Consider the following 24,653-nt stretch of genomic DNA (forward strand, 5'->3'; position numbering starts at 1 on the left):
GAGTAAACACGAAGATAAGGGACCCCTTTCGTCAGTAGCAGCGAAATAGTAGGTATGGATCAGGTGCCATCAAGTCCCGTGCAAGTATAAAGGTCACGTTCCCACAAGTCACGCCATTCACCTCTGTGATCTTCTTCGATCACAAGCATGAACTTGCCATTGCAGTCTGCCCTATGGTTGAGAGTTGCTCTAGAGTCTCGAAAGACTGATCATGTCTCAAGGGTCCTCCTCTGTCCCTCCGGCTAGTCCAACTGTTGAAGAAAGCCAGAGACTCGTGCGCGAATTTATTGATGACATCCTAATCAACATCTTGGATCAAGTCTCCCTCTCACCATCCGAAAGTAGACCGTCCATTACTCTTCGTCGCAGATCTAATCAAACACAATGCACGATCAACTCACAAACCAGGGCTCTCGAGGCACGTTTGAACGACGTGACATATCATTCTTACTCATGGCCTGGCAGAACACCATTTGAGTCATGGAAATTCAGTAAGACACCGAGAGAGGGCTGCACTTTGAGCACAATTCTTCGATAACTTTTGTTTCTTCCTTGCAGCAGTCATTATTCGCATTCTATCCATTATCGACGAGGCTATCTGTACTGAGCAATTGATTTCCAAAAGGTCAGTTGGCTGTAACACCATTACCTCATTCGTCGAGACGAACACGAGCCCTCAAATTTTGAAGGCTGACTGCCTCGTCTCAGAGACATCTACTACATCGACCCAGCATACTTCAAATCCCAAGCCACCGTCAACGCTGTAGTAGATGACCTAGCCTTTACGATTGGGGTGGATAGAACATTCCTCAACATTGTCAGTCAGCTCAGTACATCTCGCGCACCGGTTGTCCCACTTTGGAGTGACTGATCTCGGGGTAGGAGGCAGCCAGCAAGGGTCTCGTCGCCGGACGTTTCCAATTGGAACGAGAGTCTCGAGTGATTGTGGATGCTAGTAGCGGCGAAGTAAGTGGCGTGCTTATACTCCAAATGGATGCGATTCATAGAGTTATGCATCTCACCACTCAGGACACAATGATCCCTCGAGTACAAGGCAGCGATACCATTGACATCGAGGGAGTCCGCTGGGTATTCATCATCGAAAAAGAGGTGCGTTGTGGGCGATAAAAAAACGTCCATGCGCATGAAAATAAGTATCTGATTGCCGTATTGCAGGCTGTTTTCCATCGATTGGCTCGAAGCAATTATCCCAAGCGAGCCATTTCAGGAGACGGAATACTGATAACGGTGAGCGCGAAGCGCTGTAGTGGTCATTCTCGGCGTTCAATATGTGCCCATACATTGACTGACCAACTCAGGGAAAAGGCTACCCCGATGTTAGCACACGCGAATTCGCACATCAGCTTTTCATCGCGTCCAGAAGATATGACAGACCACCACACTTCTATGCTTTGATGGATAGCGATCCACATGGGATGGCTATCATGTCCACGTATAAGTATGGATCAATGGCCCATCTCCATGAAAATGCAAGGTTGAGCCTTCCAGGCTTGGAATGGCTCGGCGTCAGGCTCACGGACGCCATACTGGCGTCGGAATCACCCGGTGCAGGTCGAGTCCTCTCTCTGACGGCCAACGACCGCAGGAAAATTCTCGCCATGCTTCGCAAGAACCCAGTCTGGGCGAGTGATGGACCCGAGCGAGAGTGGGTCACAGAGCTGCACCGTATGTTGCTGCTAAATGTCAAAGCGGAGATTGAGATTTTGTATGAGCGCGAGGGTGGTCTCGAGGCATGGATTGACCGCAAGCTTTTCCGTCAGGAATGATTCAGGTGCTCTTTAGGCCGCTTGCTGATTTTCACGTTCCGCTCGCCCTCGGTCGGTTTTATCGTCGTGTGTCAAGTCGAGAGTGTACTATAATAATATATTCATTGTTTGTCCGAACGCTACATATACACAGGAGCTGCGCACGCCAGATACATGGGCTTCAACTTGAGTCGTGCCAACCTAGAGCCAATAACGACATGACGCCATACATCAGCAGCGTAATCTCCATCACTTTCGTAGGAATTTCCACAAGCGGTGTCCGTTTCAAAGACCCAGGCCCTTGCGAACCTCGTCCCGAACCTTTTGTTCATATTCACTGCGTCGCTCGCGCCACATTTTGGCCGCCTCTACGTTGGCAGGACTCTCGTCATTGGGTTCGGCAAGCATGCTCATGACCGAGATGAGAATCTTCTCCACGCTCTGAATGGGCGACCAGCGCTCAGACGCATGTTCGTAGTGGTTCGGGTCATCACCAGGAGGGTGGAGGATCGAGATACAGACGGTGCCGTTAGGATACACTGACATCGAAAAAGCATTAGCCCAAGTCCGTCTTCAACGCAGACTCAGTTTACACCGGTCCCCAGGCGAGTTCTCGCCCAGCTGCAAGAATTTTACCATTTGGGTGCCACACTCCACCGCTCACAAACTTCATTGTAGGAGGGCTCAGAGGATAGTCTTTGGGGAACTTCAGCTCCGCTGCGAAGACACCTCCTTCGAAGGGAGTGCCGCCCGGCCCTTCAATCAGCGCTTCCCAGTAGAACATGTCATCTTCAGAGACGGGGCCAGCTGTGATACCCTCGGGCGGATTTGTGGACAAGTTCTTATATTCGTGGAACAGGCGTTTCTGGGCGACCGAAGAAGCCATGTTGGGCGGGCGCAGACGGCGGCGAGGTGTTTAGGGAGATGAGAATCAGAGAGATCAGGTTGAATTTGAACAGTGATTCGGCGAGTGGCAACTCGGGATGTTTCCGCACTTCGTTCGGGTGAACACTCGTGAGTGTGTACTGCGGAGATGTATATATAAGCTATGTCAGGTTGCCAGCAGTACAATAGCACTCTTGATGGGTCTTGCCGTTACGGAAGACGATATGTAGGTTCTTGAGGTGGCTAGAGTAAAATGAGAAGGAGACGGCGACGATGGAAGAATAGCGGGGCCCAGCGAAAATGATTGACATGATGGGGCGGCAGCCCCGTCAACCCAATCTCGACGTAATGAGCCTCATAAGTCTTACCTCTCTCTGCGCAATGCCCATGTCCATGTGCTTCTTTGATCACACACACTATTTCGCTACGAGACTCTCTATCATAGGACAATTGTGGTTGTGGGAATCAATGGCTTTATTTATCATAATATCGTTCAAGTAATATTGTACAGTGTAACGCATTTAAACGGTGGACCCAGATACTCAGAACCAGTCAAAGTCGTCACCGCCGCCTTCATCTGAGCCCTCATCGCCCCAAGGATCTTTGAACTCATCTTCGCTCCACGGAGCTTGAGGAGGGTGCCCTGACCAGAGATCTTCTGATTCACCAGGCTGACCAGGAAGCTGTTGCTCAGATGGGGGCAATTCCGCCTGGTCAAAGCCAGAAGGGGCAAAAGATGCAGGTGACTCTGAGTTCTGGCTTCCAGACATTCCACGATGCATCGCATCGTAACCAGCCATGGCACCAGCGCCAGCCATGCCAGCTGCGACATCACCAGCAGCACCTGCACTTCGCCCTAAGGCACCGGACGCTACCTCGCCGATGGCACCAGCCTCTCCGGCAGCGGCCCCTCCAGCGGCCCCTCCAACGGCACCCGCAGCCTCTCCAGCGGCTGCGCCGCCGGCCGCGGCCTCTCCTCCGAATCCAGGAAACCATAGAGGCATGAAACCAAACCCACCTGACCCGCTGTGCCGGCTAAAGTAGTCAAAATCAATGCTGACAGCAGTCGCAAGCATCACTGCTCGTTGATCAAGAGTCATGCCAGGCGAACGGTCAGTCTGGCTGGCTGATGGCTCCCTACTCAAGCCCGCGGAGTCCATGCGAAGAGCATACATTCCGGTATCCGTGAAGATTTCACGGGCAAACCCAGCAAAGTTGCGGTTCACTGATCCGATCGTTCGATTCTCGGCACTTAGCAGCGAAAAGTCCCAGGAGAGGAATGGTTCGTTGACATAGGCAAACTGATTGAATTCGCCTTGATCTTGGAGTGAAGTCTGGGCGAGCTGCAGCTGTTGTTGCTTTGAGAAGCCAGAACCGGCAAGAGAGAATCCTTGACTTCCCATGTCTGTATCAGAATTGGGGGATGGGTGGAACGTAAAGAGATTATATTTTCGTCGCAATGGCGCCCACTGTTGCTGGGCTTCGCCAATCACTCGCATCTGAGTAAAGTCCAGCGGGGATATTTTAGGCGACCCAGAGAACGGCTCCATCATAAAGTCTTGTGTTGTTTGAGGAGGCGTAGAAATCTCGGAGGGAACGTGAGCTCGCTGTAACGGATCGTAGACCTGTATCCGTGAATTGATCCACGAGAAGGGCCGATTGAACTATATCGATGTGTCAAAAGTTGGTTCGAATTCCAAGCTGCGAGGGCGACGTACTCGAAGAACCTCATTCATTTGCCTGTCAAAGACATGAGTCACAAAGCTGCGATGTGTGCGGAACCACTGTCGCGCCATGGTATTCGCTATTCCCTTCTCTTGCTCCGCCATGTATCCAATGTGCGTTCCTTGCGCATCCATGATGATATACTTGTTGGCTTGTTCAAAGCCGCTATTCAAGAGTGTGTCAAAGGGTTATATTTTGATATGCGAGGGCAGTATATTCATTTGACGTACATCATTACATTCATCATCTCAAGCTGTCGCTGTACGACCAGTCCGGAGTTGGCCAAGATATTCGTTGCTGGATGATTCTCCTTCAGTACGCCATTTGGGTCTTCAGGCATGTACACCGGGGCTAGCAGTGTGTTCTTTGCTGGATCGTAATTATCATCGATCGTGTTCATCTGTTCCACCGGAGGAACCTCGGGGGATGAGTTGTCGTCTATCTTGCGTGGCTGCGAAACTCGCCTCGACCGATCGAAGTTACGTGGGCCGAGACGAGAACCTCTGCCGCGCAATGATGAGAGAGCCCTGCATTGCAACGTATTCCCTTGGAGAGAGGACCAAAGTCTTTTGCTTAGCATGGTGGAAGGAGCCCCTGGCGTGTTATGATGATTGATGTTGATGGGCGTGGTCCAAAAGATACAACGTGACGGGCCAGACAAAAGTTCGGTGCGATGACGGAAGATCGCCCACGGACGGGGTTAACCGGACTTAGTTCACCTGATCTTCACATGCTCCTCCGATAACTGGCCGTCTTACTCTGTCAAGCACTTTGAGTCGAACTGAATATGTATCGCCTTCGGACCATTTTGTTTCGAAGCTCATGAGAGACTCCAATAGCAAATTTTGTGAATGGCCACCTGAATTGATCATGGAGCAGGGCTCATATAACGGTGTTGCGCATGTTATGCATTGTGGGGTTCGGATGCGTACAATTCGATATGGACACGACTGTGACTCGTTGGATTGAAGTATGACGGGACTTGCGCATGAACGAACATTGTCAGTAAGCTTCTGGAAGTCTTCATTTCAGACCGTACAAATCAGTTTTGGAAGTCTCAATGCGCGTATAGCTTTACATTCGGCGCCAGTTTACTCTGCCTAGCAAGGTTCCAGTCACTTGATGCAGTGTTTAGGCCGATCACCGAATACATGAATAAGTTATTCTCACTTGGAATGTGAGAAAGGCACTTGAGTTTCTGAGCACATGAGTGGCCAGGTGACCAGATTTATATACATTGCATCGCCTGCACCGTTTGACCAGACCAGAAGTAGGCGACGGTCTCACAAGAGACCCTTGCGAGCCAGCTCGATCTTTCGGGACGCCTCGCCAGCCTTGAATCCACCTTTGGACACGCAGATTGCACTGCCTTCACCTAGCTCGACCTTCTCTTCAACATCGGGGTGAGCGCATGGGCAGTGGTGGGGAACGGACACACATGCGAGTGTGCCGGGGCAAAGGTAGTTGCTGCAGTGAGCTAGTGATGGACCAAACTGTCAGTAAATGATTGCAAACTTGAAAGCCCACAATCGAGGCACATTGAGTGCATGCTAGACTTTACCTTGAGCCCACATCTGCTGATAGCGGCTGCTATCACTTGGGACGTTCTGTGAGCCCTGTCGCTGGCCTGGGTGCTGCTGGCCGCCTCCGAACATTTGTTCGAAGAATTGAAATTGGGCATTGGCCACGGCGGCCAGGAAAAGGAAAGCCCACAGGCATGAGATTATAGAGCGCAGCATTTTCAATCAGAACAGATTATCACACCACCCAGGGAAAAATTTAAGGAGCTGTAATCGCAAAGCTCACAGTTAGCTAGGTAGCCACTGTGGTAGATGGTAGATGTTGCCAGCTTACGGCACGGGCACGTGACGCCAAGCCCTGCATCTCCGAGAAAAAGTTCCCCTTGTAGCTTCCATCTCCGCATATTGACTGGCCGACAATCGCAATAAAATGTTGCAACCCAGACTTCTGGCGCCCATGAGGGCGCTGGAGCGAGTCATCACTCCATCCATTCGATCATCTTCAGCTGCAATCCGCCCTCAGTCCATCTTCCCGCGCTCTCTCACCGCGCCACTCTCCGTTCCTAAGACGACACCAACCATTCCACGCACACTCCTTCCGTTCTCACAAGTCCGTTTCGCTTCCCACGCTTCCCAAGGAACGGCCAATCGACACTCCCGTGATCCAGCTGGGAAGCGTTTAGGAGCCAAGCGCACAGGTGGTGAATATGTTGTTCCCGGCTGTATCATCTTCCGCCAACGTGGATCATTGTGGTTCCCCGGCGACAACTGTGCTATGGGCCGCGATCACACCATCTACGCAACTCAAGCCGGCTATGTCCGGTACTACCTGGACCCGGAACGTCACCCTGATCGCCGGTACATCGGCGTAGTCTTTGACAAGGACGAGAAGCTCCCACGCCCACGCAACGCGCCCAGCCGACGCAGGTTGAACATGACCACAATCCCACGAGCCGAGCCGGTCGAATTTCAATCTGACTTGGTCGCCTCCATTGATGAGAATGGTACTCAAGTCGGCAGCATCGAGGCGGTCAAGGCCGAGTCTGGTCCTCAGTTGCGGCCTGGTTATATGTACCGCGAAGCCAACTGGGTTATTGGTCGTGCTGCCGAGAAAGCTGGAATTGTCGCACCCTCTTACAACCGCAGGGACCGATGGCTAGCGTGGAGGAAGAGACAGGCGCGTGCTGAGCGGGCTGCCCAAATGAAGAGTCTGAAGGGCAAGAAGAAGTCTTCAAAGAAGGCCAAATAAGGATTGAGCATAACGTTCTAGGCCATGACTGTGGTTTTGTATTTTTTCCTTTTTTTTCTGCGAGCGATATCGAGGAGATGTTTTCGTCGGCTTCTCCCTTTGTACAATAGAAAGGGTATCTCCCCAAATATTTAGTGACATGGACACGACTCTTACCAAAGTCTTCAAGCTTCTTTATTGAGCATGTGCAGAAACTCATGAATGAAGTTGGTCCCGCACCTACCTGATACCTACGAAGAGCAGATTCAGCCGGTATTCCACCCTATAGATGTCGCATGGTGTTTACACAGCATCAATCGACATGAGCCGGGCGTCGCCTATCTAATGGATCGTGTTGAATAACATCTAACTCGAAAAGTACGACTAATCAAAAAAATGACCGAATTATATCTTCGAAGAAAATTCGGGATCATGAGGGGAGGTTGATGTGGGATCTTAAAGGAAGGGGAATATATGCACTTCGGGGTCCTTTCGTAAGCGTAGTATCTTTGCCATAAGTATAAGCAAGATTTCCTTCTTCTTGGAACAGCATCCAGCATCCAGCATCAATTTTTCCAAAACAATATACGCCTCCTGCTTCTCGTAACCAAAGGAATCTCACTCATACTTATAACAAAGATACTGTGTACACCTACGAAGGGACCCCGAAGTATCCCACTTCCTTTCGGATCCCACATCAACCTCATAATCACGAATTTCTTTGAAGATATCAAACGCAGATTTGCGCCCGCATATAAGCCACCATTTATTGAGACGCAGCCGAGGCTCAATCAACCCAGGTTCCCACAGTCGCATAAAGCAGATCACAGGGTAGCTATGCCATCCCCTTGTCAGACCCCGTCTAATTCGACACTGTCTAAGGGTCCGCCATTGCGACGGTTCCAATTCGTGTCCGTTTCCACCACGGCACGTCTTCTATCCCAGCATCGGGCGTAGCTCCGCCTCGTCTGCACAAGCCGACTGCCGTAGTCAAACTTTGCTCCCCGATGAACATCTGCGCGTGCCGATTACCGTACTCAAAGACGCTACCTACTCCCCGATGGGTATCAACATACGGCCAACTGGCTAGGGTGGCACCTCATAGACCGCTCGCTGCACTCACAAACCATACGAGCTTGATGTCATCGCTAGCCGGGACCGGGTCTCGTACAGAAGACGGGATGAAGTTATCTTTCTTAATTAGTTTGAAGGCGCTCGGAAGAAAACGGGCTCAAAGCTACGTCCGGTCCTTGTTGCCCGGTCCTCTCAACAAAGATCGGTATATGACACGATCAGGATAGTACACAACCTATATCAAGGGCATTGAATTAAATACGTCGGTAGTCACACAAGCCTTTTTTTTGACGGCGGAAGATCTAATTGCGGAACTGGAAAGAGGAAGGGGGTGGAGTCTACATCTGGATATAGAATAGTATCTAATGACAGCTCATTGGAAGAACATCGTCAACTTTCAAAAAGTTGTCCCAATATCAAGCTTTGGCAAACAAACTCACTGCCGACCACCTTGGGTCCGAGTAAAGAAGCCGCCGTGGGCCTTTCTGCAAGCATTGTCGAACGCCTTCGTTTTCTGCCTCGTGAGACACTCGTATTGGCAGACTCGGTGGGCGAAGAGGCCTTGAACATGGATTTTGCAGTGGCTTGGTCCGCATCGTCCACATAAACAAAGTCCCAAGCGAAGGAACTGGAAGTGCCCTCACGCTCAGAATCGACCATCTTCTTGGCAGTGTCGAGATCGGGCACTTGTTCCACCCGTGATGCACCCAATGCAATTGTGAGGAAGATGTATGCTTTGCGTCTTCCCTCTGCCTTGCCGCGTCCCATCACAACAAGCACAGATTTACCTTCGAGCAGTCGAGGTCGCGAAGCGATGGTGTCAGACAATCGAGCTTCCAGCGGCGGAATTGGTGACATGACTCGAGACTTTGTTGCGCCGTTGAGATACTGCGACTCACCAGCCGGTAACAAGTAGATGTCCCAGTCGAGGATTCGGCCTCTCGCCACACAGTCTTCTACCCAACGACCAGAAAGACACGGAATGTTCAGCGCCAACGCCTGCATGTATTTCTCACGTCGCGAATGAGTGTCTGCAATGAGACAAGTGAAGCCAATTTCGACTGCATCCCGGGTCAGGCAAAGTCCACTGACCTTGCTAGCCTCGTGCTGGCCACTGTTCTTCTTAGGAGTCTCCGGACAAGTAGGGTCAAACAGCTCTGTAAATCCCTCATGCAACAACAGGCCACCATTCTCCCGAATGAGCCGCGTGACCTTGTTCTTCGAGGCTTCATCGTCCTTATAGGATATAGCGAAGGCCATCTTTGCAAATATGGCACCGGGTTCCTGAAAGCTGCGAGCCATGCGGTGGCTTGGTGATGTTGGTAAAGAAGATTGCAATGCCTGAGCAGGAAGAGTGGTTTCTTGCAGCGCTTGTTCCGGAAACTTCAGAGATTCTCGATCCTTCAATCGGTTCCAGAGAATATTGTCCAAGTAGATGCGGGAAATTGGCACCTTGGTCAGAGTTTCAGGAGGGATAGAATTGCCACTTGGCAGGGTTTTGCGTCGCTTGGATGCGACAATCACAGTGCTATGACCATGGACGTCTGTCAGGGGGTACAATCCAGTCGTTGCAGCTCGCAAAATGTCTTCTCGAGAAAGTTGATCGCCAAATCCTCGAATGACATGCGCGACCTTAGGGAAATCGGGCATGTCGACTTTCACTTCATCCCCCACCTTCAGATCGAATCGCTTCACTGCACCTTTTATCACTTCGACCGGTATGCTGCCCTCAAACTGCACGGAAAATTTACCCTGGGACACGCCAGGAGGAGCCCCAAAACAGGTCCCGGGATAGTAGGCGCGTTTGTGGCCCTGCCATACAGCAATTACTTGATTCGGAGCAACAAGTCCCAACTTCTCATTCTCCATCGCTGCTGTGACATACTGCAGCTGTGGTGTAGTTGAGGGACTGTGTGCATAATTGCGAGCAGGTTGCACTGATGCACGAGACGGGGAGTCGACATCGGTGAGTTCAGACGGCAAGCTCTGCTGCTTACGCATAGCCTTTGGTTTATTGGACGATACTTCATCCGGAAATTTGACTGGGATTTGCTGAGGTGGTGGATCTGGCGAAGTGGCAAGTCTAGCAAGCCTAGACCTAGACCTCCGCCGAGAGCTTTGCTCTGGACTTTCGATATCCCAGACGGAGGATGTCCTTTTAGTGGGCGGTCGAGATGAAAGACGCGATGGGCCTCGTGAAGGCGCTCGTGAAGGCGCTCGTGAAGGCGCTCGTGAAGGCGCTCGTGACGGTGCTCGTGACGGTGCTCGGGAGGCTGCCCGCGAAGCTGGCCGACTGACTGGTCTTGGACGCGAGCGCGACACTGCTCTTGAAGAAGATCGTGAAGGTGGCCGAGAGGCAGCTCGTGATAACGGACGTGACGCGTGCTCCACCTGCTGTTGAAATGTGGGGGTAGGGACTTGAACAGCGAGCATCTCTTGCGAATTTGGATGATTCCCCTCGACACTTGATTGTAATTGGCTTTGGACAGCAGTCTTTGAAGGACAAGTGGTGGGAGTGGAAGGAATAGTGATGTTCAAGGGTTTAATGCTTTGGCCTAGGTTGCCCCGACGTCTTTTCCTTGGGCGCGAAGGGGAGCCATCCATCAAAGCGTTGAATTCGGCATCCTCGGCAGTGAAGAAATCAAGGCCCCAGTCCAACTTAGGGTCCACTTGAGGAGAATCACTGGCGGCTATAGCTGTCAATGCCCGGCGCCGTCGTCCACTGGGACTGGAAAGAATCTGTGATTGAGCTTCTTGCGCTTGTAAAGTTTTGATAGGCGATGACTGAGTATAAGTGGGTCGAGGTCGTGAGCGTTGGCTTGCACTGTCAGCTCGGAACATTGGAGGTAGATCGTCATCCTCATTATTGATAGCATCGCCGGTGGATGCGCCTTCCCAATCACCAGGTCGGTTCTGAGTGGGACTCGTCTCAGGGATACTGATAAGACGCGCAACGTCGTTTATTTGTGGACGTACGTGCACAGGAGTCTCGATCACCCGTGAAGGTAGTGAGGAAGATTTTGTTTCATGACCTGTCCCTTTTCCTTCGATGGAGGAGACGGGTAGGTCTTGATCTGCATGGTTGGTGGGTTCGACTTGCCTGGCTTCCTGAGAAGGATTCAGAGGCTCCTGAAGATCCTCCATAGCCGAGTGTGGTCTATCTTCTAGCGACACCGAAGCATCTGGTTGTGAAGCTGGTGGTGAAGAACGAACCCGAGAGGGAAGAGAGTGATCGCGCTCAACGCCGGACATGGCATCGAGATTATGTGAGAGAGCAGGCGACGAAGGAGCTGTGGGCGACTGCTCGTCGGGCTTGGGTGATTGGTAAGGTGTCTGTTGAGAATTTTGAACCATCACTTGTGAAGAGCGGCCTGGGAAATGGCTGTTTCGCGACAAACCGTCTGAGGCAGTCTTGTTAAGTTGACAATGGTTAGCACCTTCCACCGCGGTTTCATGGCCGTCAAATGCAAGAACCTGAGAAAGTCGAGTATGCGCGCTGTTAGTGGCATCCGCGGGCAACGGTGGGCCATTATAATTTTCCTTGTCCTCCTCTTGAGTATGCATTGTGTCTTGTGATTGAGGCACTTGCGGATCCAGATCCTCTTCTTGTTCCGTTTCTTCTTCGCTATCTGCCCCTCCAACCGCGTCGTGGTGTTCAAGGTGATCGTCCGTTGGATGCGTTGGCGAGGTGTCAGATCTGCTGGTAGATCTGGAAGGAGCCTTCAACGCTGCGAAGTGGGCAGCAGTTTCCTTGTCGATCCTCCGCAGACGCCTCGCGTTCCCCACAAATGGTGGTTCTTTGTAAAACTCATTTTCAAGCTCATCACTTGTTTGCAAATAGTTCGCAGAGCGAGTGAGCCTTTCCCCTAACGATTTATCACGCCTTGACTGTGAGTCCTTGAGCGAGATATAATGCAAATTGGGCTCTGAAGACTCCCGAAAAACGCGCGTCGGTCGCTCGGTAAGTGGCGACGAAACAATATTTACAATACGACGATGCTGAATTGGGAGATTTGGAGACGGGCGATCAGATATCAGCTCTAACTGTTCCGTATGTACCAGTGGCGACGAAGGAGCCTGTGTTGCTTTGAAGATCTGGCTCAAGGCCAACATTCCCCCGCTCGACGGAGCATCACCTGCTAACGGATTTCGTGGAAGTGTCGGGGTCCGCGAGGATGTACTGGGCGTATGGTGCGTCTTCACCGCGGTGCCTGGAGTCCTTGATAGAAATCGCTGCGACTCGGGGAAGAAATCGGGGTTGAAGGCTGTCGGGGAAGATGCAGTATCATCGAAGTTACTATCTTCATCGTGGTCTGGCGACATCACATCCTCTCGGCGGGTGGTATCGAATTGAGAAAGCAGATTGATATGTCCACTATCTCCCTCATGAAGGGTATGGAGCGTTGCGCCGTCTGCTCCGATCTGGGAAGCTCCGTGGAATATAGATTCTCCATTCTTTTGGATGATGCTGTCATACACCGACTGTGACACGACTTGTGTGTCGCCGGGCGCGGCCTCCACAGACTCCATGGTTCCTGAAGCTTTAGGGGAAGATGCAAGCGCCTCTCTCCGACCCTCCACTTCTCGATGTTCCTTCAGGATCTGCGACACATGGAGGTGCCGGTGCGAGGAAGGTAGAGGACCTTTTGACGAGGAATTGTTCGAGCTCAGTGGAGCAATTGTCGACGGAGAAAGTTCAAGGCGAAGGTCTGGAGGAGGACGTGGATCGGCGTGATCGAGCTGCTCCGACGACGCACTGACAATTCCTGCTGGATGGAATTTGACTAGATGGGAAGAGTCGTGCTCCTGGAGATATTAGGATCAGTCCAATCATCAATGAGAGCCTGACCGGCGGCAGGACGTGACATACTAGTCCCAACGCGACGCGTTGTAGCTTGGGAATATCGATGCTGTCTTGCGTGTCCATAGTCAGGACCTCGATTTTGGACACATGTACTCGAATGCAAATTATGCTTTGCCACTGGGCCTGTAAAATTAATCACACTCTTCAAAATTCTATCTGACCAAGGTTTGGCGCTACGCAATCGTCCTTTGAGGCCTTAGTATCAAACGCGAGACGCGTCAATCACGTGTGGCCAGGCCACCTAATTTAACTCGATTTAGGTTAGCGTGCCCGAGGGAAAGTCGCACCGGTCCTACTGGGATCCTCCTTGCGCACCTTGCCACCTACTAATGGACTATGGAGTGAGTACAGAATGTGGACCAGGGACAACTAGATCATGCTGCGTGAGTGCTCCTGTGTAGAGACAGGGTAGAGACAGGGTAGAGACAGTAAGTCTTTCTCGCACGTGCAATATGCAACGAAAAAGGTTATAAGGGTCGCAGCTTGGGGTTCATGGTGTCTCTTCAATTGGGTATACGGTCATTATATAGTTATTATACAATATCCACTCAAAAATCACCCAGGGCATATTAGACAAGAAGGTCCTCCCAATAGCACCAGATCAGTCGCGCGTACGGTTGGGGACCCATCGCCGGAGAAGAAACTCGCGCACTCGATAACGGTTGAGCTGGCCGTCAACGTCGGCAGCAACTTCGCTTGGAGGAGGAACATCAACGTAGCAAATCACCAGGCTTTTCTTCACTTGAGCCTGCACGCGATTGACGCAGTGTAGCCACCACCAGCTGCGGGATTGCTTATCTGCGGCGTGTCTCTTCAGGGCTTCAGTTGATGACCAGAACTGGTGACTGTAAGATGGGATGATGATGACAGCAAATTCAGCGTGAGAGAACACTGGGCCGCGGTTGTAGAGAAGATAGTCCGTTCCAAATTTCACTCCGGAGCGTACAACCCAGCCAAGAGATCGGAAATGATGGTAAACGACATATGATATCATGAAGGGGTCATCTACCTCCAGAGGACGATCCTCGGGACGGCGAGGATAATAAGAGTGTCTGCGAAGGAGATCGAAGAGAGCAGGAGTCGGGATGATGGCATTGCTTGCGCGGTCAACAATGCTTAATGCGCCTAAGGCGTAGACCAGGAAGAAGGTCTCTTCGTTGGAGAGTTGAAGGTGCTCCTCATTCTCAATTGTGTCCAAGTCCAGGTCATCATCGAGTATATGATCCGTGTGCTCCGAGACCGGAAGGGATTGGCTGTTCGCAGAGGGTGAGGAAGGCGAATTTGTCAAATCTCCAAGAGATTGTTGCTGGTCGGCTGAGGAGGCTGCCTCTCTGTTTTGCATGGCTTGTTGCCGTCTCTCGAGGAACCTCGCTTCCATGGCTTTCTTGACAGAGAATCTCTCCGCGGGAATAGCAGTTGAATCCGCGGCTTCAACTACGTGCAGTCCACTTTGAGAGCCAGATTCACGGGCAGCGGCCTCGACCCTCAGTCTCTCCTCGACAGCGAGCTTCTCATGTCTTGCTCGTTCGAGCTTGAGCTGACGTCGTTCGGCGCGACGTTTCCGTGTAGCCTCTTCGACTGTGCTTCCACCCATCAGACCCCTCCTCTTCTTCTCTTGCTCCAGCCAGTTGGGCTCGCTCCGACTGAGACTACCTTTACCGAAGAAACCCATTTCCCACAACGCTCTGATCGTCTTCTCATCAGTCACATGGACAGATGAGGTAGCCGAGTCGAAACATGCGGAGTAGACTTTTTGGTGAGGTGGAGAGACGAGAAAGGTGAGGTACGAAAGAGCAACGCTTATGATAGAAAGAGGGTTATGAGGAATTACTGAAGGAACATGATGGACATTGACTGGAAGAGGAAAGCGATGAATGTTCCTGTAATTGGGTCTAGGAGGCCGGGGTGCTCTTGCTGCCCGTGGAGGGTGTGATTTCTCTGCCTCGAGGAGGTTTCCAGCCGCGGACTCTATGGCAGACATGGTTGTCTTCATATGTGATGGCTGCATGTCCGTCTCTCCGGTCATGGCGAGCAAGCGACTACAATGTGACGATGTGACCCTAGTCTGAGATATCTTCGTTAGCGCCAGGTCCATCGAAGATGCTGAGTGAAGAATGAATCTAGTCACGGTTTTCTCAGATACCGTTGTAGTCAATTTAAGCAGATCACTGACAGGCAGCTAGAAATCAAGGTGCCACCTGCCTGGGCTTAAGTGTATAGTCATCATCGAAAGAGGGTGGTGCAAGCTAAAGATCGAAAGCATCTCGAAAGAGAGTGAATCGAACGTGATTGAGCTTACCTGACAAGTGCGATCTAGACGATCTTCCGCGCAGTCTTTCTCGAGGAGATTGCCTGGAAGAGACCAAGCTAGCTCTTGTCGCTCAACTGTCGCTGTGAGTTAGCATTGCCGTTTTTGCATTATCGAACAAGATCTCATGAGCTGCTCATACGCGTCAGAAGAGAAAAAGAAAAAACTTGCGGGCATGACTGTTGAATTTAAGCGGGCTACGATGACTAAGCGCTGGGTGCGGATGCCTGATAGGTAAAGGGTCTCCACTCGGCAGGTCGTCGGCGTCAAAAAATTCCTCCGTTTCACGATTGACGACTCCAGCACGACCACCAAACCGTAACCACCCTTCAGTTCCGATAAGTAAGTCAGCATTTGGGTCCTTTTTGAACTTAGGTCTTTCTATTCACGGCCCGCAGACTAACTCTCCCGATCTAGGATGCATTTGATGGTATGTTTGACCTGTATTCGCCGTCGCACCAAATGAAACCTTGCTTTCGACCGAGCAGAATGCCTCCCTTCCTCCGACAACATCACTGACGTTTCTTGAAAAGTACACTCTGGGTGCCGATGGCAAGCGTGTCTACACGCTGAAGAAGGTTGTCGATGGCAAGGTGTCCAAGTCTGCGTAAGCGCTCCTACGACATCGTCTGAGCATGGGAACCACGTCTAACCGTCAATAGTCACCCTGCTCGTTTCTCACCTGATGACAAGTATTCTCGCCACCGTGTCACTTTGAAGCGTCGCTATGGTCTTCTCCTTACTCAGCAGCCTGGTACGTGGCAGAAACCTGCGCCATCATTGCGGACGTGAGCATATTCTAACCTATTCTTGCAGAGGAGGCTTCGTCTTGAATTATTGAATAGAACTGGGATACTGAAAGTTAGGGACCAAAATCCCGAAGATGGCGCTAGGTGTTAATTTTACAGGCGATGGATGGCTGTGATCTACGTCGCGTTGGCTGAGCTTTATAATGGCCAAATCTCATTCGATGACCGTTCCTTGCTTCAAATTCACAGCTGTTTAAATCTTTCGTGCTATGTCATTTCCGACTACCACACATGCCTGTAGTCCCCTTGGACACAACAAGCCATGAAATTTTCGGTCACATGTTACAGCACAGGGCCCAGGCGCATTATTTTGATGATGTTGGCGGTCGGTATCCAATGTCGTCAAGGACAATGTAAAATGATTTTTAAGAACCTTTGGAATTTACCATAAGACCCCAGTCTAACTTTCCCGCAATGCATGCCCTTCAATATGCTTCGCTCAGCGCTTTCTTGAGTTGACATTTCGGCCAGCGCCAACCCGAATTCGCCCACCAGACTTGTTACGCTCACCGGTCAGAATACCGGGGAGATAATCCTCATCCATCAGGTCGCGTTCACGGCGCTGGCGCCGCTCTTCCTCGACTGTAGATCGAACATATTCCTTTTGGTCCTCTGCAAGAATCAATTCGGTCCCCCAACCACCCTTTCCACCACCACCTTTCCACTTGCCATTGGCACTGCCAGCGATAGGCTTGGGAACACTGAAACGATTTCCGCGATTGTTCCATTGCATGTTCTTCTTCAAGTGCATGGTAAATTGGCCATTGGCAGTGGTAGTGCATGAGACACGGGTCAGGGTATCCTTGCCGCAGCGAGGGCAGAACTGCTTGTTCATTTCCTTGGTCGTCAAGAAGCAGCCGTGGCACCGCTTGACGAATGATTTCAAGTGCTGGACTCTTTGCAATGTGGTAGTCGAAAGGAGATTCAGGTTCATTTGCAGTAGCACATTTTGACACTGGAAAAGAAGTCAATTGGAATCATTGTGGAAGAAAGACTTGGAGGATGTGATTCTTACCGCGAAATCGGTGGTCATGGTAGCGACCTGCATTGTCTTCGGTTCATTGCCATTGCCTGACGAACCACTTTCATCGCGGGCCAGCCGCTTTTTGTAGTTGCTAGGAGTGATCCATTCGCCGCCGTCGGAATCAGCGGCGTCGTCCTCCTCCTCCTCCTCATCCGCATCGACCTCTTCCGCGGCCTCTTCACCTACTTCGAAATGAACCTGGGCAGCGACGGGGCGATCGGCTGCGACTTCATCAACGGGAGTCTCTGGGTTGTGTAACGGCGTCCCATCTTGCTGAGTCTCTTCGTTCTGTTCTGTCACCGCAGTCTCGGTCTCCCCATTCGCCGTGTCTGTCCCGAAGTTCTCTGACTCTCCCTCTTTGCCCTCTTCGTTATTCTCCTCTTCCTTCTTGTCTTCCTTCTTGTCTTCCTTCTTGTCTTCCTCCTTGTCTTCCTCCTTGACTTCCTCCTTGACTGGTGGCCTGCCGTTCACTCGCTTCTGGCCTGGAACACTTCGCAGACGCCAGTCACCACCGTTGCGCTCGCATTCAATTTCATATGCCAGCGCGAGCACCTCGATATCCACCCGACTCAGCACAGACCGGTCACCGGTCTTGCGAGCGAATTCGCTAATCACATTGAAGCTCTTCGGGGAGGGGGTGCGTTGCTTCAAGAATGGCAGGTAGAGAGTTTCCACACGAGCACGAGCATCGGGGTCGCGAATCTCCTTCACGACAGCAGGAGTGGTGATAATCTCGTCGCATTGGGCCAACAAGGTCGAAAGTGGCGGGGTATTTTTGATGATGGGACCGGCATCCAGCACTATGGTGTGCACTGGTTTCCCGGAGTTTTGTGTCACATTCGACATGGCGTCTTCGATTGCTTCAAGTCTGACTCCAAGTCAGAACCCAAGTGCGTGATATCGAGCAAGTCGTGTCTTTTTTTTCCTTTTCACGGTGAAGCGGGGCAAATATCGGTTCCCGAACTGGCGCGAAAGAGGATTTTTTTTTGGATGTGGTCTGTGCCCCATTATCGTTATCTTATCGTTATCTTATCGCTTCGGACAGCCATCTCGGAAACTGCTCCGATTAATTGATCAAGTGCTAGAACAGTACAGGCTGAGAACAAGCGATTGCCTGGCGTTCAATTTACTCTCACGAATCACATTATAGCATCCTTGCCTCACTTGAATGGTTTGCTCGGTTCGGAAAGAGCCTTCAGATTGAACAGGCGCCTGATTCGTGCCTAGTGTGTATATGTGGAGATAAGGTTGTCTCTTCAAGCCAGTGTTTGTGGAAGCTGCCCGGTTTTTATATTCACTTCGCCGTTCGCCATCAGTTGCCCTATTTCGCAGCCGCGAGGCTCTTCTTGACTATGGTCAGGCAGATCCTACTCGAATCTGATATTTCTTACGGGCTCCCCGCCTCAGCTGCGCGGGCAGTTGGCCCGTCTATGAAGACCTAGCTAGGTCAAAAAAATGAATGAGTCGATCTCATCACCGGTTTTGACAGGAGCTTGGAGACGCTTATGGTTACATGAAGCTAAAATGGAGGGCTCAACCAGGGTCAAATGGATCCAAATCCGGATGGCCAGACTAGACCAGTTGTTGTGGGGATATCGCCTAGAGTGTTAATTAGACACTCCTCTGCGTGGGGTTGCAGACTTGCATGTCGGGACAAAAGATTGAATTTCCGAGTGGGATGTCGGCCGATTCTTTACTTAGTCCTTTTTTGTTTGCACTTTGTCAAGCGAAAAGACCTTGAATCATTGAAATGCGCAGGCTATAATGGCAGATCGATAAATTTAGACTATTATATATATCGACCCTCGCCCGCGGGCTCCTTAATAATCCCGTTGACCCTAGGAACGACCCTTTCTTCGCACGATCTCATCGAATCATTCAGAGGGATATTCCAGTTCAATTTACCAAGCCTCCGATTATATTCTTGGCTTTATTTGGAGTTCTGCCGCTGCAAATTTGTGGTGAGGGCAATGTACATTTGTGCTGAAGGCTGCTTACTGACCTTTGATAGACCAATATTTCGTTGGCCACGTCTTAATGACCATCACAATCCTTGACAAGATCGAAACTCAAGCAAGAATTTCCAGTTCTAGTGAGAACAGAACAGTGGTTGCTCCATCCAGTCGCCGCGTTGTTCAAGCGATTGTCGCTTCTTATCGTCAAAGGGGATCGCGTCTCTTGACCAATGACCTAGGCTACGGTTACGTCTACTGGGCAACACGATTGCTGGTAGAGAAGATACTGAACATACTACTTTCTCAATCAGCATCATCTACACTTGCTTTAATTTTCGCCTCAGAGATTCGATTCCTATGATTTATGAGCACCATTCTTTTACCTGCTCAGCTCCACCATGTCTCTACCAGTCTCAGCTACAGACAGTGACGGACTCTGTTAGGTCCTACTTTGCTTCATGCAACAGCCGAGGCAGTGTTATTACATGCACCAGCCGTTCTAAACAGCACTTTTACTGCACACTCTGAGGGTCTCACGCCAGCAGAAATCCCGTATATTGTGCGATATGATATTCTGATGTCGGCTCTTATGCTTTGCTACTAGCTACTACCTCTCGTTCCCTGCAATATCTTGTTAGTATTGGAAAATGCCAGCCTGTTCTAGCCTCCTGCATGTGACATACTGGATCATAAGGCCGCTATAAAAGAAGCTATACCTTATACATCGGTGGGAGAGATTCTTTTTAGGAGGCGAGATAGGGCCTTTGCAGGCAATCAAAGCTGTTCAGAGCACTGGGGCTGGGTGGGACTTATATATCTCTCAAGTGTATGCAAACTCATGGCCGTGTCTACTTGTGAGTTGCTCTATTGCACACTTGATGGTCTCCCGTGTCAGTTAATGGGATTACACGGTTCAATGGAAGGCCCACGTGATGGTCTTGAGTTTACAACTAGGCGGAAAACTGGTGAATGGACACAGACATAGTCTCTCACTCACTCGCCAACATATGTATAATTGCACGGTCTTACACACACCTTGCTGTACCAATAGCTCCCGTCTTCTTTACTCTCCATTAATCTGAGCAACTATGTCTGTTTCCGCCGGTGATCTCGAAGTATGACAGGTCACTTCTCAAAGTCGCACATTGGCGTCTGACTCTGGGGCCCCCACCAGCCGTGGGTTCCCCAGTCGTTCGTCCTCAGCTTGCATGGCTTCTCGTCGATTCGACGATTGTGTGTGGGTCGTGTATCACTGATGCGACCTTCACAGTGAGCAAGCCGACTGCCAAGTGCTTCAGCACTGGTAGCTGGAGTAACTCACGTCTAAGAAAGAGCGCAGCCTAGAGGCCATACATGCGTGCTCAAGGAAATGGAATCATGAGATTCACTCCTCAGGCGGCGAAACCTACAAGGTTGAAGGATCTACTTTCCATGTCCGACCGCACGCCGCGCCCCGGGCGAGGGCACGCCAACGCGGGTGAGCGGCCCTTAACTAAGATTTCCTTGCGGATCCGACAATGTATAGCCAATACGCTCTCTGATGGAACCCCAACACTACTATTCCATGGTCCTCACATGGATTCTGTGCCACCATGCAGGACCTTTCAGAGCCAAATAATTCTGATTCAAGCGTGCTTCAGGGATATCGTGTCACGTGTGTTCGCAATAGAACCCTGATGTTGGTAAGGGCGAACCTCCCCTTGCCTGTGGATTCAATCGGTGACCTAAGCTTATTGATCTCCGTGCGTCGACCAATGCCAAGAATGGCCATTCAAAACAGTGGACCGTAGCAATATGTACTACAGATCTTTATGCAGCTCGATTGCGAACAAGCCTAGTCCGCCACGCCATCAATTGCTTATGCGAACAGACCGCCGATTTGGCGACCAGCTGCCATGAAGGACTAGATTACAATGTTTGCTGATCATGGACTCAGGTGTCGACATCCAACGGCCTGCAACGGTGTGGATTGTGGGCTGGTACCTCAAACCTTCTTCTCCGTTGCTGTCAGGAGCCATGAAGTTTAACATTCTTCCATGCGGTTCAGGCCGCTCGGGCCGGTGTCTGCTCACAGGAGTAACAACCAGTCAATTTTGGACTCATAACTGGACACTGCTTCCTAGTAGAGAGTCAGTTTGTTGATGACTTCAATGACGGTCCCCATCAACATGCACTAATGGAGATTGTGTCGTCCTCCACTTATGGCCTGCGTTGAAGCTGACAAGCCTACTCTTGACTTGAGAGATGTAAGAAGAACAGGTGGACCGAGGCTATCAGTCCCGTCGATGATAGATAATTTTCTACGCAATACTTCCATCGAGCTGCGTGACTTCTCGAAAGCGGTCGACAATGTTCACCCGGAAGAAAGGCCCAAGCTTATATCTCCCGTGGGCCGATGGTGATGCAAGGTCCGTCGAGATAATGAGACAAATGTCAATCTTGTTTCTACGCAACGAAGACTCGGACTCTAAGAACAACGTGGCTCGCAATCCCATCATGGATTCATGCCTATGGCCAATGAGACTGTCATCAAAACATCTGATCCGATGAGGGTATCTAGCAAGACCAATCAAGGGACAAGATGTATAGACGATTGAGCATGTAACGTCTGGATTTGAAAAGAGAAATGCCCTCAACACATTGTAAGATTTAAATCGGACTGCCGGAGCTGATGGGACATGTGTGCCCGCGCTGAGAATCTGCCACGTTGTAATTAAGCGAATCGCATACTTCCTCTTCTTCACTTGCTGAATGTATAGTCCACTTGACAATGGAGAAGATCTCAACATTCCTTCCTGCCAAGGGAGTGTCGAAGAACTCGGACATCTTGCTCGTCGGTGGGACACGGCCCCTTGCGCCCTCGAGTGCGAACTTCATCCCACTCTCTACCCAAGGGACAAAAGTTGGCGGATAGAATGAGTGGCAATAATCGCAGCAAGAAAACCGAGCTTCAATCATGCAGGGAGTTTCTCGCCTTGACCACTGGTTCTTGGCATTGAGAGACGCCACTAGCGAAAGAACTTTCTCCTGCCTGAACTTTCTGCTCCGCCCATCGCTAGTTCAATCGAGAATTGAACTGTGCGGTCGTGGGCAATAGAACTTTCGGATCGAGCTCTGATTTTGAGTTCTCGTGGTGGTCGTGGGCAATAGAACTTTCGGATCGAGCTCTGATTTTGAGTTCTCGCGGTGGTCGATCTCCTGGATACAGAGAATCTTTCAAAGACCAGCTAGACCATCGCTACTTCCGAGTCTTCTTTTGCGACACTCGAGCTGCTCCAGAGGGTAGTCACTGTGTTCTATCAGTCCTCTTCTGCAACGTTACGCTCAGATAAGCCCCCTGATTTGTTTGGACATTTGTTTCCTTTTTTTATGCTTGAACATTGGTAGCGTCGCGGTGCTTTGATATTCCTATTTGGAAACTATTTACACTGCCACTTACTCTCTCTACTTCATCGGTTTGACTTGACACCATCTTTTCCTACAGAAATCAGATCGCCTCCCGAGAGTGAACATCCTAGCAGAGTGTAGGAGCCATGAACTACCTCCGGATTCGCGATTCAAACCTCATGCAGGCAGATGGCAACCCATATGTCTCTTCTCGTGGGATGCAAGGCCTTGTTTTGAGCGTTGTGTTTACTTCGCTGGCCGCGTCCTTTGTGGCGGTCCGTCTTTACACACGCCTCAAGTTCTTGCGACGGTTGGAAGCAAATGACTGGATGGTTGTGTTTGCTCTGGTGAGTCCTCGCCGTTCGTGGTGCCCTAAGGCCATGTGATACGTTAAATCTTACAGTCTCCTTTAGATCAATTCGTTCGTCTTCATGGGTCTGGACATTGTTGAGGCGACAAGTGGAATGGGGATGCACCTGGCAGATATTCCGCCTGATATTCTCGAAAGACAGATGAAGGTACCTTGCATTTAAGTCGAATTGACAAAGCAGACAGACAGCTTTTATGCATGATGAACCCATGGGCTAACAAGAGCAACTCTAGGCCTTCTGGCTCACGATTCCCTTCTATAATGCAGCCGTGCTATGCGCCAAAGCCTCCATCCTCATGCAATACTTCCGCGTATTTCCCACGCGCCGAATGCGCATTGTCTGTTGGGTGCTAATTTCGATACTGGGTATATACGGTACTTGGTGCATAATTAGTGCATTCCTGACATGCATTCCCGTCGCCAAATTCTGGGATCCTGCTCTACCGGGGTATTGTTTAAGTCGAACCGGTCTGTGGTTTTCGAATGCTAGTATGCATATTGCCACCGACCTTGCGATTTTGATCATTCCGATTCCGGCCTTGATTGCGATCGATATTCCGAGAAAACAGAAAGTCATTTTGATGGTCATGTTTGGACTAGGTGGATTGTAAGCTGTTCCAGTTTACCGTCAATACCGCCATCAATCCATGGTCACTAACCTCGAGTCTCACCCGTTCTAGTGTCTGCATTACAAGTATCATCCGTCTAACGGCCCTGAAGAAGATCGCAGACTCACTCGATCCAACATGTAAGCTACCATCTATTCCCCGGCATACCTATCTCTTTGACCGTCGTGCTCACACAACTCATCCAGACGACAACGTCGGCGCAGCGTCCTGGTCTGCCATCGAATGCAACACCGGCATAATCTGCGCCTGCCTCCCCACCCTCAAACCCCTTCTCTCCAAAATCCTCCCGGGCCTCGTCTCAACCTTCACATGCAGCAAGCCCACCCGCACAAGTATCGGTCCCGTAAAACGCAACGATGTCTCCGAGACCGGCGTCCCCTGCGAAGACCTCGAATACGGCCCCCCGGACAAGGACAAGGATAACACCAACGGTGCACACAGTGACACCGCACCCAAGTCCCCGGATGACGTCCACTTCATAGCAGAGAAGACTTATCTTCCCAACGCGGCATATGTTGCCGATATCACGTATCATCCGGGTGGGGGAGCAGCACCGGTGTCAAAATAGCGAATGGATCTATTTCTTTTTTTTGGGGTTGCGTGCGCTTTGATACCCATCTCTTCATTCTATGGACCGGACTGGGAAATTTGCTTTCGACGTTTTGTGTCGATACTTCCATTCGCTCTGGCGTGTGCCAAGGTACACTTGTCACTCTTCCGTTCACTTCATCTCTTATGTACAAGGTCTCGATGTTTGGATCGATCCCCTCGTTTAACCCATACCTGCAGGTGGGAGGGTGGGAGGCACCCGGGGCCTGTCTTTTGTGCGTTCAAGCCATTGCAAGCTCTTTGTCAATGCTCTTTAATCTATAGAGATCTATCTAGTATCTACATGTTATTTCGATATGGGTTGATAGGTATGCGTCTCTTTGAATATTCAGCGATTGATCTACAGGGGTGCGAAGCAGAAAAGAATGTCCTGCAAGTTTTTGGAATCCGGCGTATTGGATGATAGAAAATGGTATTGCTCTCACTTGACAGCCTATGGGTTCCTTGAGACTTTCTGCGATATTGTATACACCGAATAGGACTGCTCAGAGCAGACGGTA

General features: G+C 50.7%; 10 protein-coding genes across 10 annotated transcripts; 4 read left to right on the forward strand and 6 right to left on the reverse strand.

Annotated features, from left to right (window-relative positions):
- Positions 1-211: 211 nt before the first annotated feature.
- On the forward strand, positions 212-1,787 carry N7539_000323 (uncharacterized protein; the record flags this gene model as incomplete). The annotated part of the gene is made up of 7 exons (XM_056929927.1): positions 212-491; positions 559-625; positions 709-817; positions 883-966; positions 1,030-1,110; positions 1,177-1,248; positions 1,320-1,787. The coding sequence occupies 7 exons, from the start codon at positions 212-214 to the stop codon at positions 1,785-1,787; spliced, it is 1,161 nt and encodes a 386-aa protein (XP_056794220.1).
- Positions 1,788-2,051: 264 nt separating this feature from the next.
- On the reverse strand, positions 2,052-2,652 carry N7539_000324 (E2 ubiquitin-conjugating protein UBC7; the record flags this gene model as incomplete). Its single annotated transcript, XM_056929928.1, has 2 exons — positions 2,052-2,305; positions 2,403-2,652. The coding sequence occupies 2 exons, from the start codon at positions 2,650-2,652 to the stop codon at positions 2,052-2,054; spliced, it is 504 nt and encodes a 167-aa protein (XP_056794221.1).
- A 541-nt stretch (positions 2,653-3,193) lies between these two features.
- N7539_000325 (scramblase family protein) lies at positions 3,194-4,956 on the reverse strand (the record flags this gene model as incomplete). The annotated part of the gene is made up of 3 exons (XM_056929929.1): positions 3,194-4,315; positions 4,370-4,541; positions 4,607-4,956. 3 exons carry the CDS (start codon positions 4,954-4,956, stop codon positions 3,194-3,196), a joined length of 1,644 nt encoding a protein of 547 aa, XP_056794222.1.
- A 703-nt stretch (positions 4,957-5,659) lies between these two features.
- On the reverse strand, positions 5,660-6,115 carry lcl2 (the record flags this gene model as incomplete). Its single annotated transcript, XM_056929930.1, has 2 exons — positions 5,660-5,853; positions 5,938-6,115. The coding sequence occupies 2 exons, from the start codon at positions 6,113-6,115 to the stop codon at positions 5,660-5,662; spliced, it is 372 nt and encodes a 123-aa protein (XP_056794223.1).
- A 211-nt stretch (positions 6,116-6,326) lies between these two features.
- Positions 6,327-7,145, forward strand: N7539_000327 (mitochondrial 54S ribosomal protein bL27m; the record flags this gene model as incomplete). The annotated part of the gene is made up of 1 exon (XM_056929931.1): positions 6,327-7,145. One exon carries the CDS (start codon positions 6,327-6,329, stop codon positions 7,143-7,145), a length of 819 nt encoding a protein of 272 aa, XP_056794224.1.
- A 1,443-nt stretch (positions 7,146-8,588) lies between these two features.
- On the reverse strand, positions 8,589-13,125 carry N7539_000328 (chromatin-binding protein RAD9; the record flags this gene model as incomplete). Its single annotated transcript, XM_056929932.1, has 2 exons — positions 8,589-13,004; positions 13,069-13,125. 2 exons carry the CDS (start codon positions 13,123-13,125, stop codon positions 8,589-8,591), a joined length of 4,473 nt encoding a protein of 1,490 aa, XP_056794225.1.
- A 538-nt stretch (positions 13,126-13,663) lies between these two features.
- On the reverse strand, positions 13,664-15,088 carry sen2 (tRNA splicing endonuclease subunit SEN2; the record flags this gene model as incomplete). The annotated part of the gene is made up of 1 exon (XM_056929933.1): positions 13,664-15,088. The coding sequence occupies one exon, from the start codon at positions 15,086-15,088 to the stop codon at positions 13,664-13,666; it is 1,425 nt and encodes a 474-aa protein (XP_056794226.1).
- Positions 15,089-15,788: 700 nt separating this feature from the next.
- Positions 15,789-16,203, forward strand: N7539_000330 (H/ACA ribonucleoprotein complex subunit NOP10; the record flags this gene model as incomplete). Its single annotated transcript, XM_056929934.1, has 4 exons — positions 15,789-15,800; positions 15,859-15,977; positions 16,033-16,124; positions 16,187-16,203. The coding sequence occupies 4 exons, from the start codon at positions 15,789-15,791 to the stop codon at positions 16,201-16,203; spliced, it is 240 nt and encodes a 79-aa protein (XP_056794227.1).
- Positions 16,204-16,618: 415 nt separating this feature from the next.
- On the reverse strand, positions 16,619-18,049 carry N7539_000331 (rRNA-binding endoribonuclease; the record flags this gene model as incomplete). The annotated part of the gene is made up of 2 exons (XM_056929935.1): positions 16,619-17,134; positions 17,195-18,049. The coding sequence occupies 2 exons, from the start codon at positions 18,047-18,049 to the stop codon at positions 16,619-16,621; spliced, it is 1,371 nt and encodes a 456-aa protein (XP_056794228.1).
- Positions 18,050-22,691: 4,642 nt separating this feature from the next.
- N7539_000332 (uncharacterized protein) lies at positions 22,692-24,112 on the forward strand (the record flags this gene model as incomplete). Its single annotated transcript, XM_056929936.1, has 5 exons — positions 22,692-22,892; positions 22,959-23,063; positions 23,149-23,522; positions 23,596-23,663; positions 23,730-24,112. 5 exons carry the CDS (start codon positions 22,692-22,694, stop codon positions 24,110-24,112), a joined length of 1,131 nt encoding a protein of 376 aa, XP_056794229.1.
- Positions 24,113-24,653: the final 541 nt, after the last annotated feature.

The sequence above is a fragment of the Penicillium diatomitis genome (assembly GCF_028827545.1).
Source record: "Penicillium diatomitis strain IBT 30728 chromosome Unknown utg000001l_segment0_segment0, whole genome shotgun sequence".
NCBI lineage: Eukaryota > Fungi > Ascomycota > Eurotiomycetes > Eurotiales > Aspergillaceae > Penicillium > Penicillium diatomitis.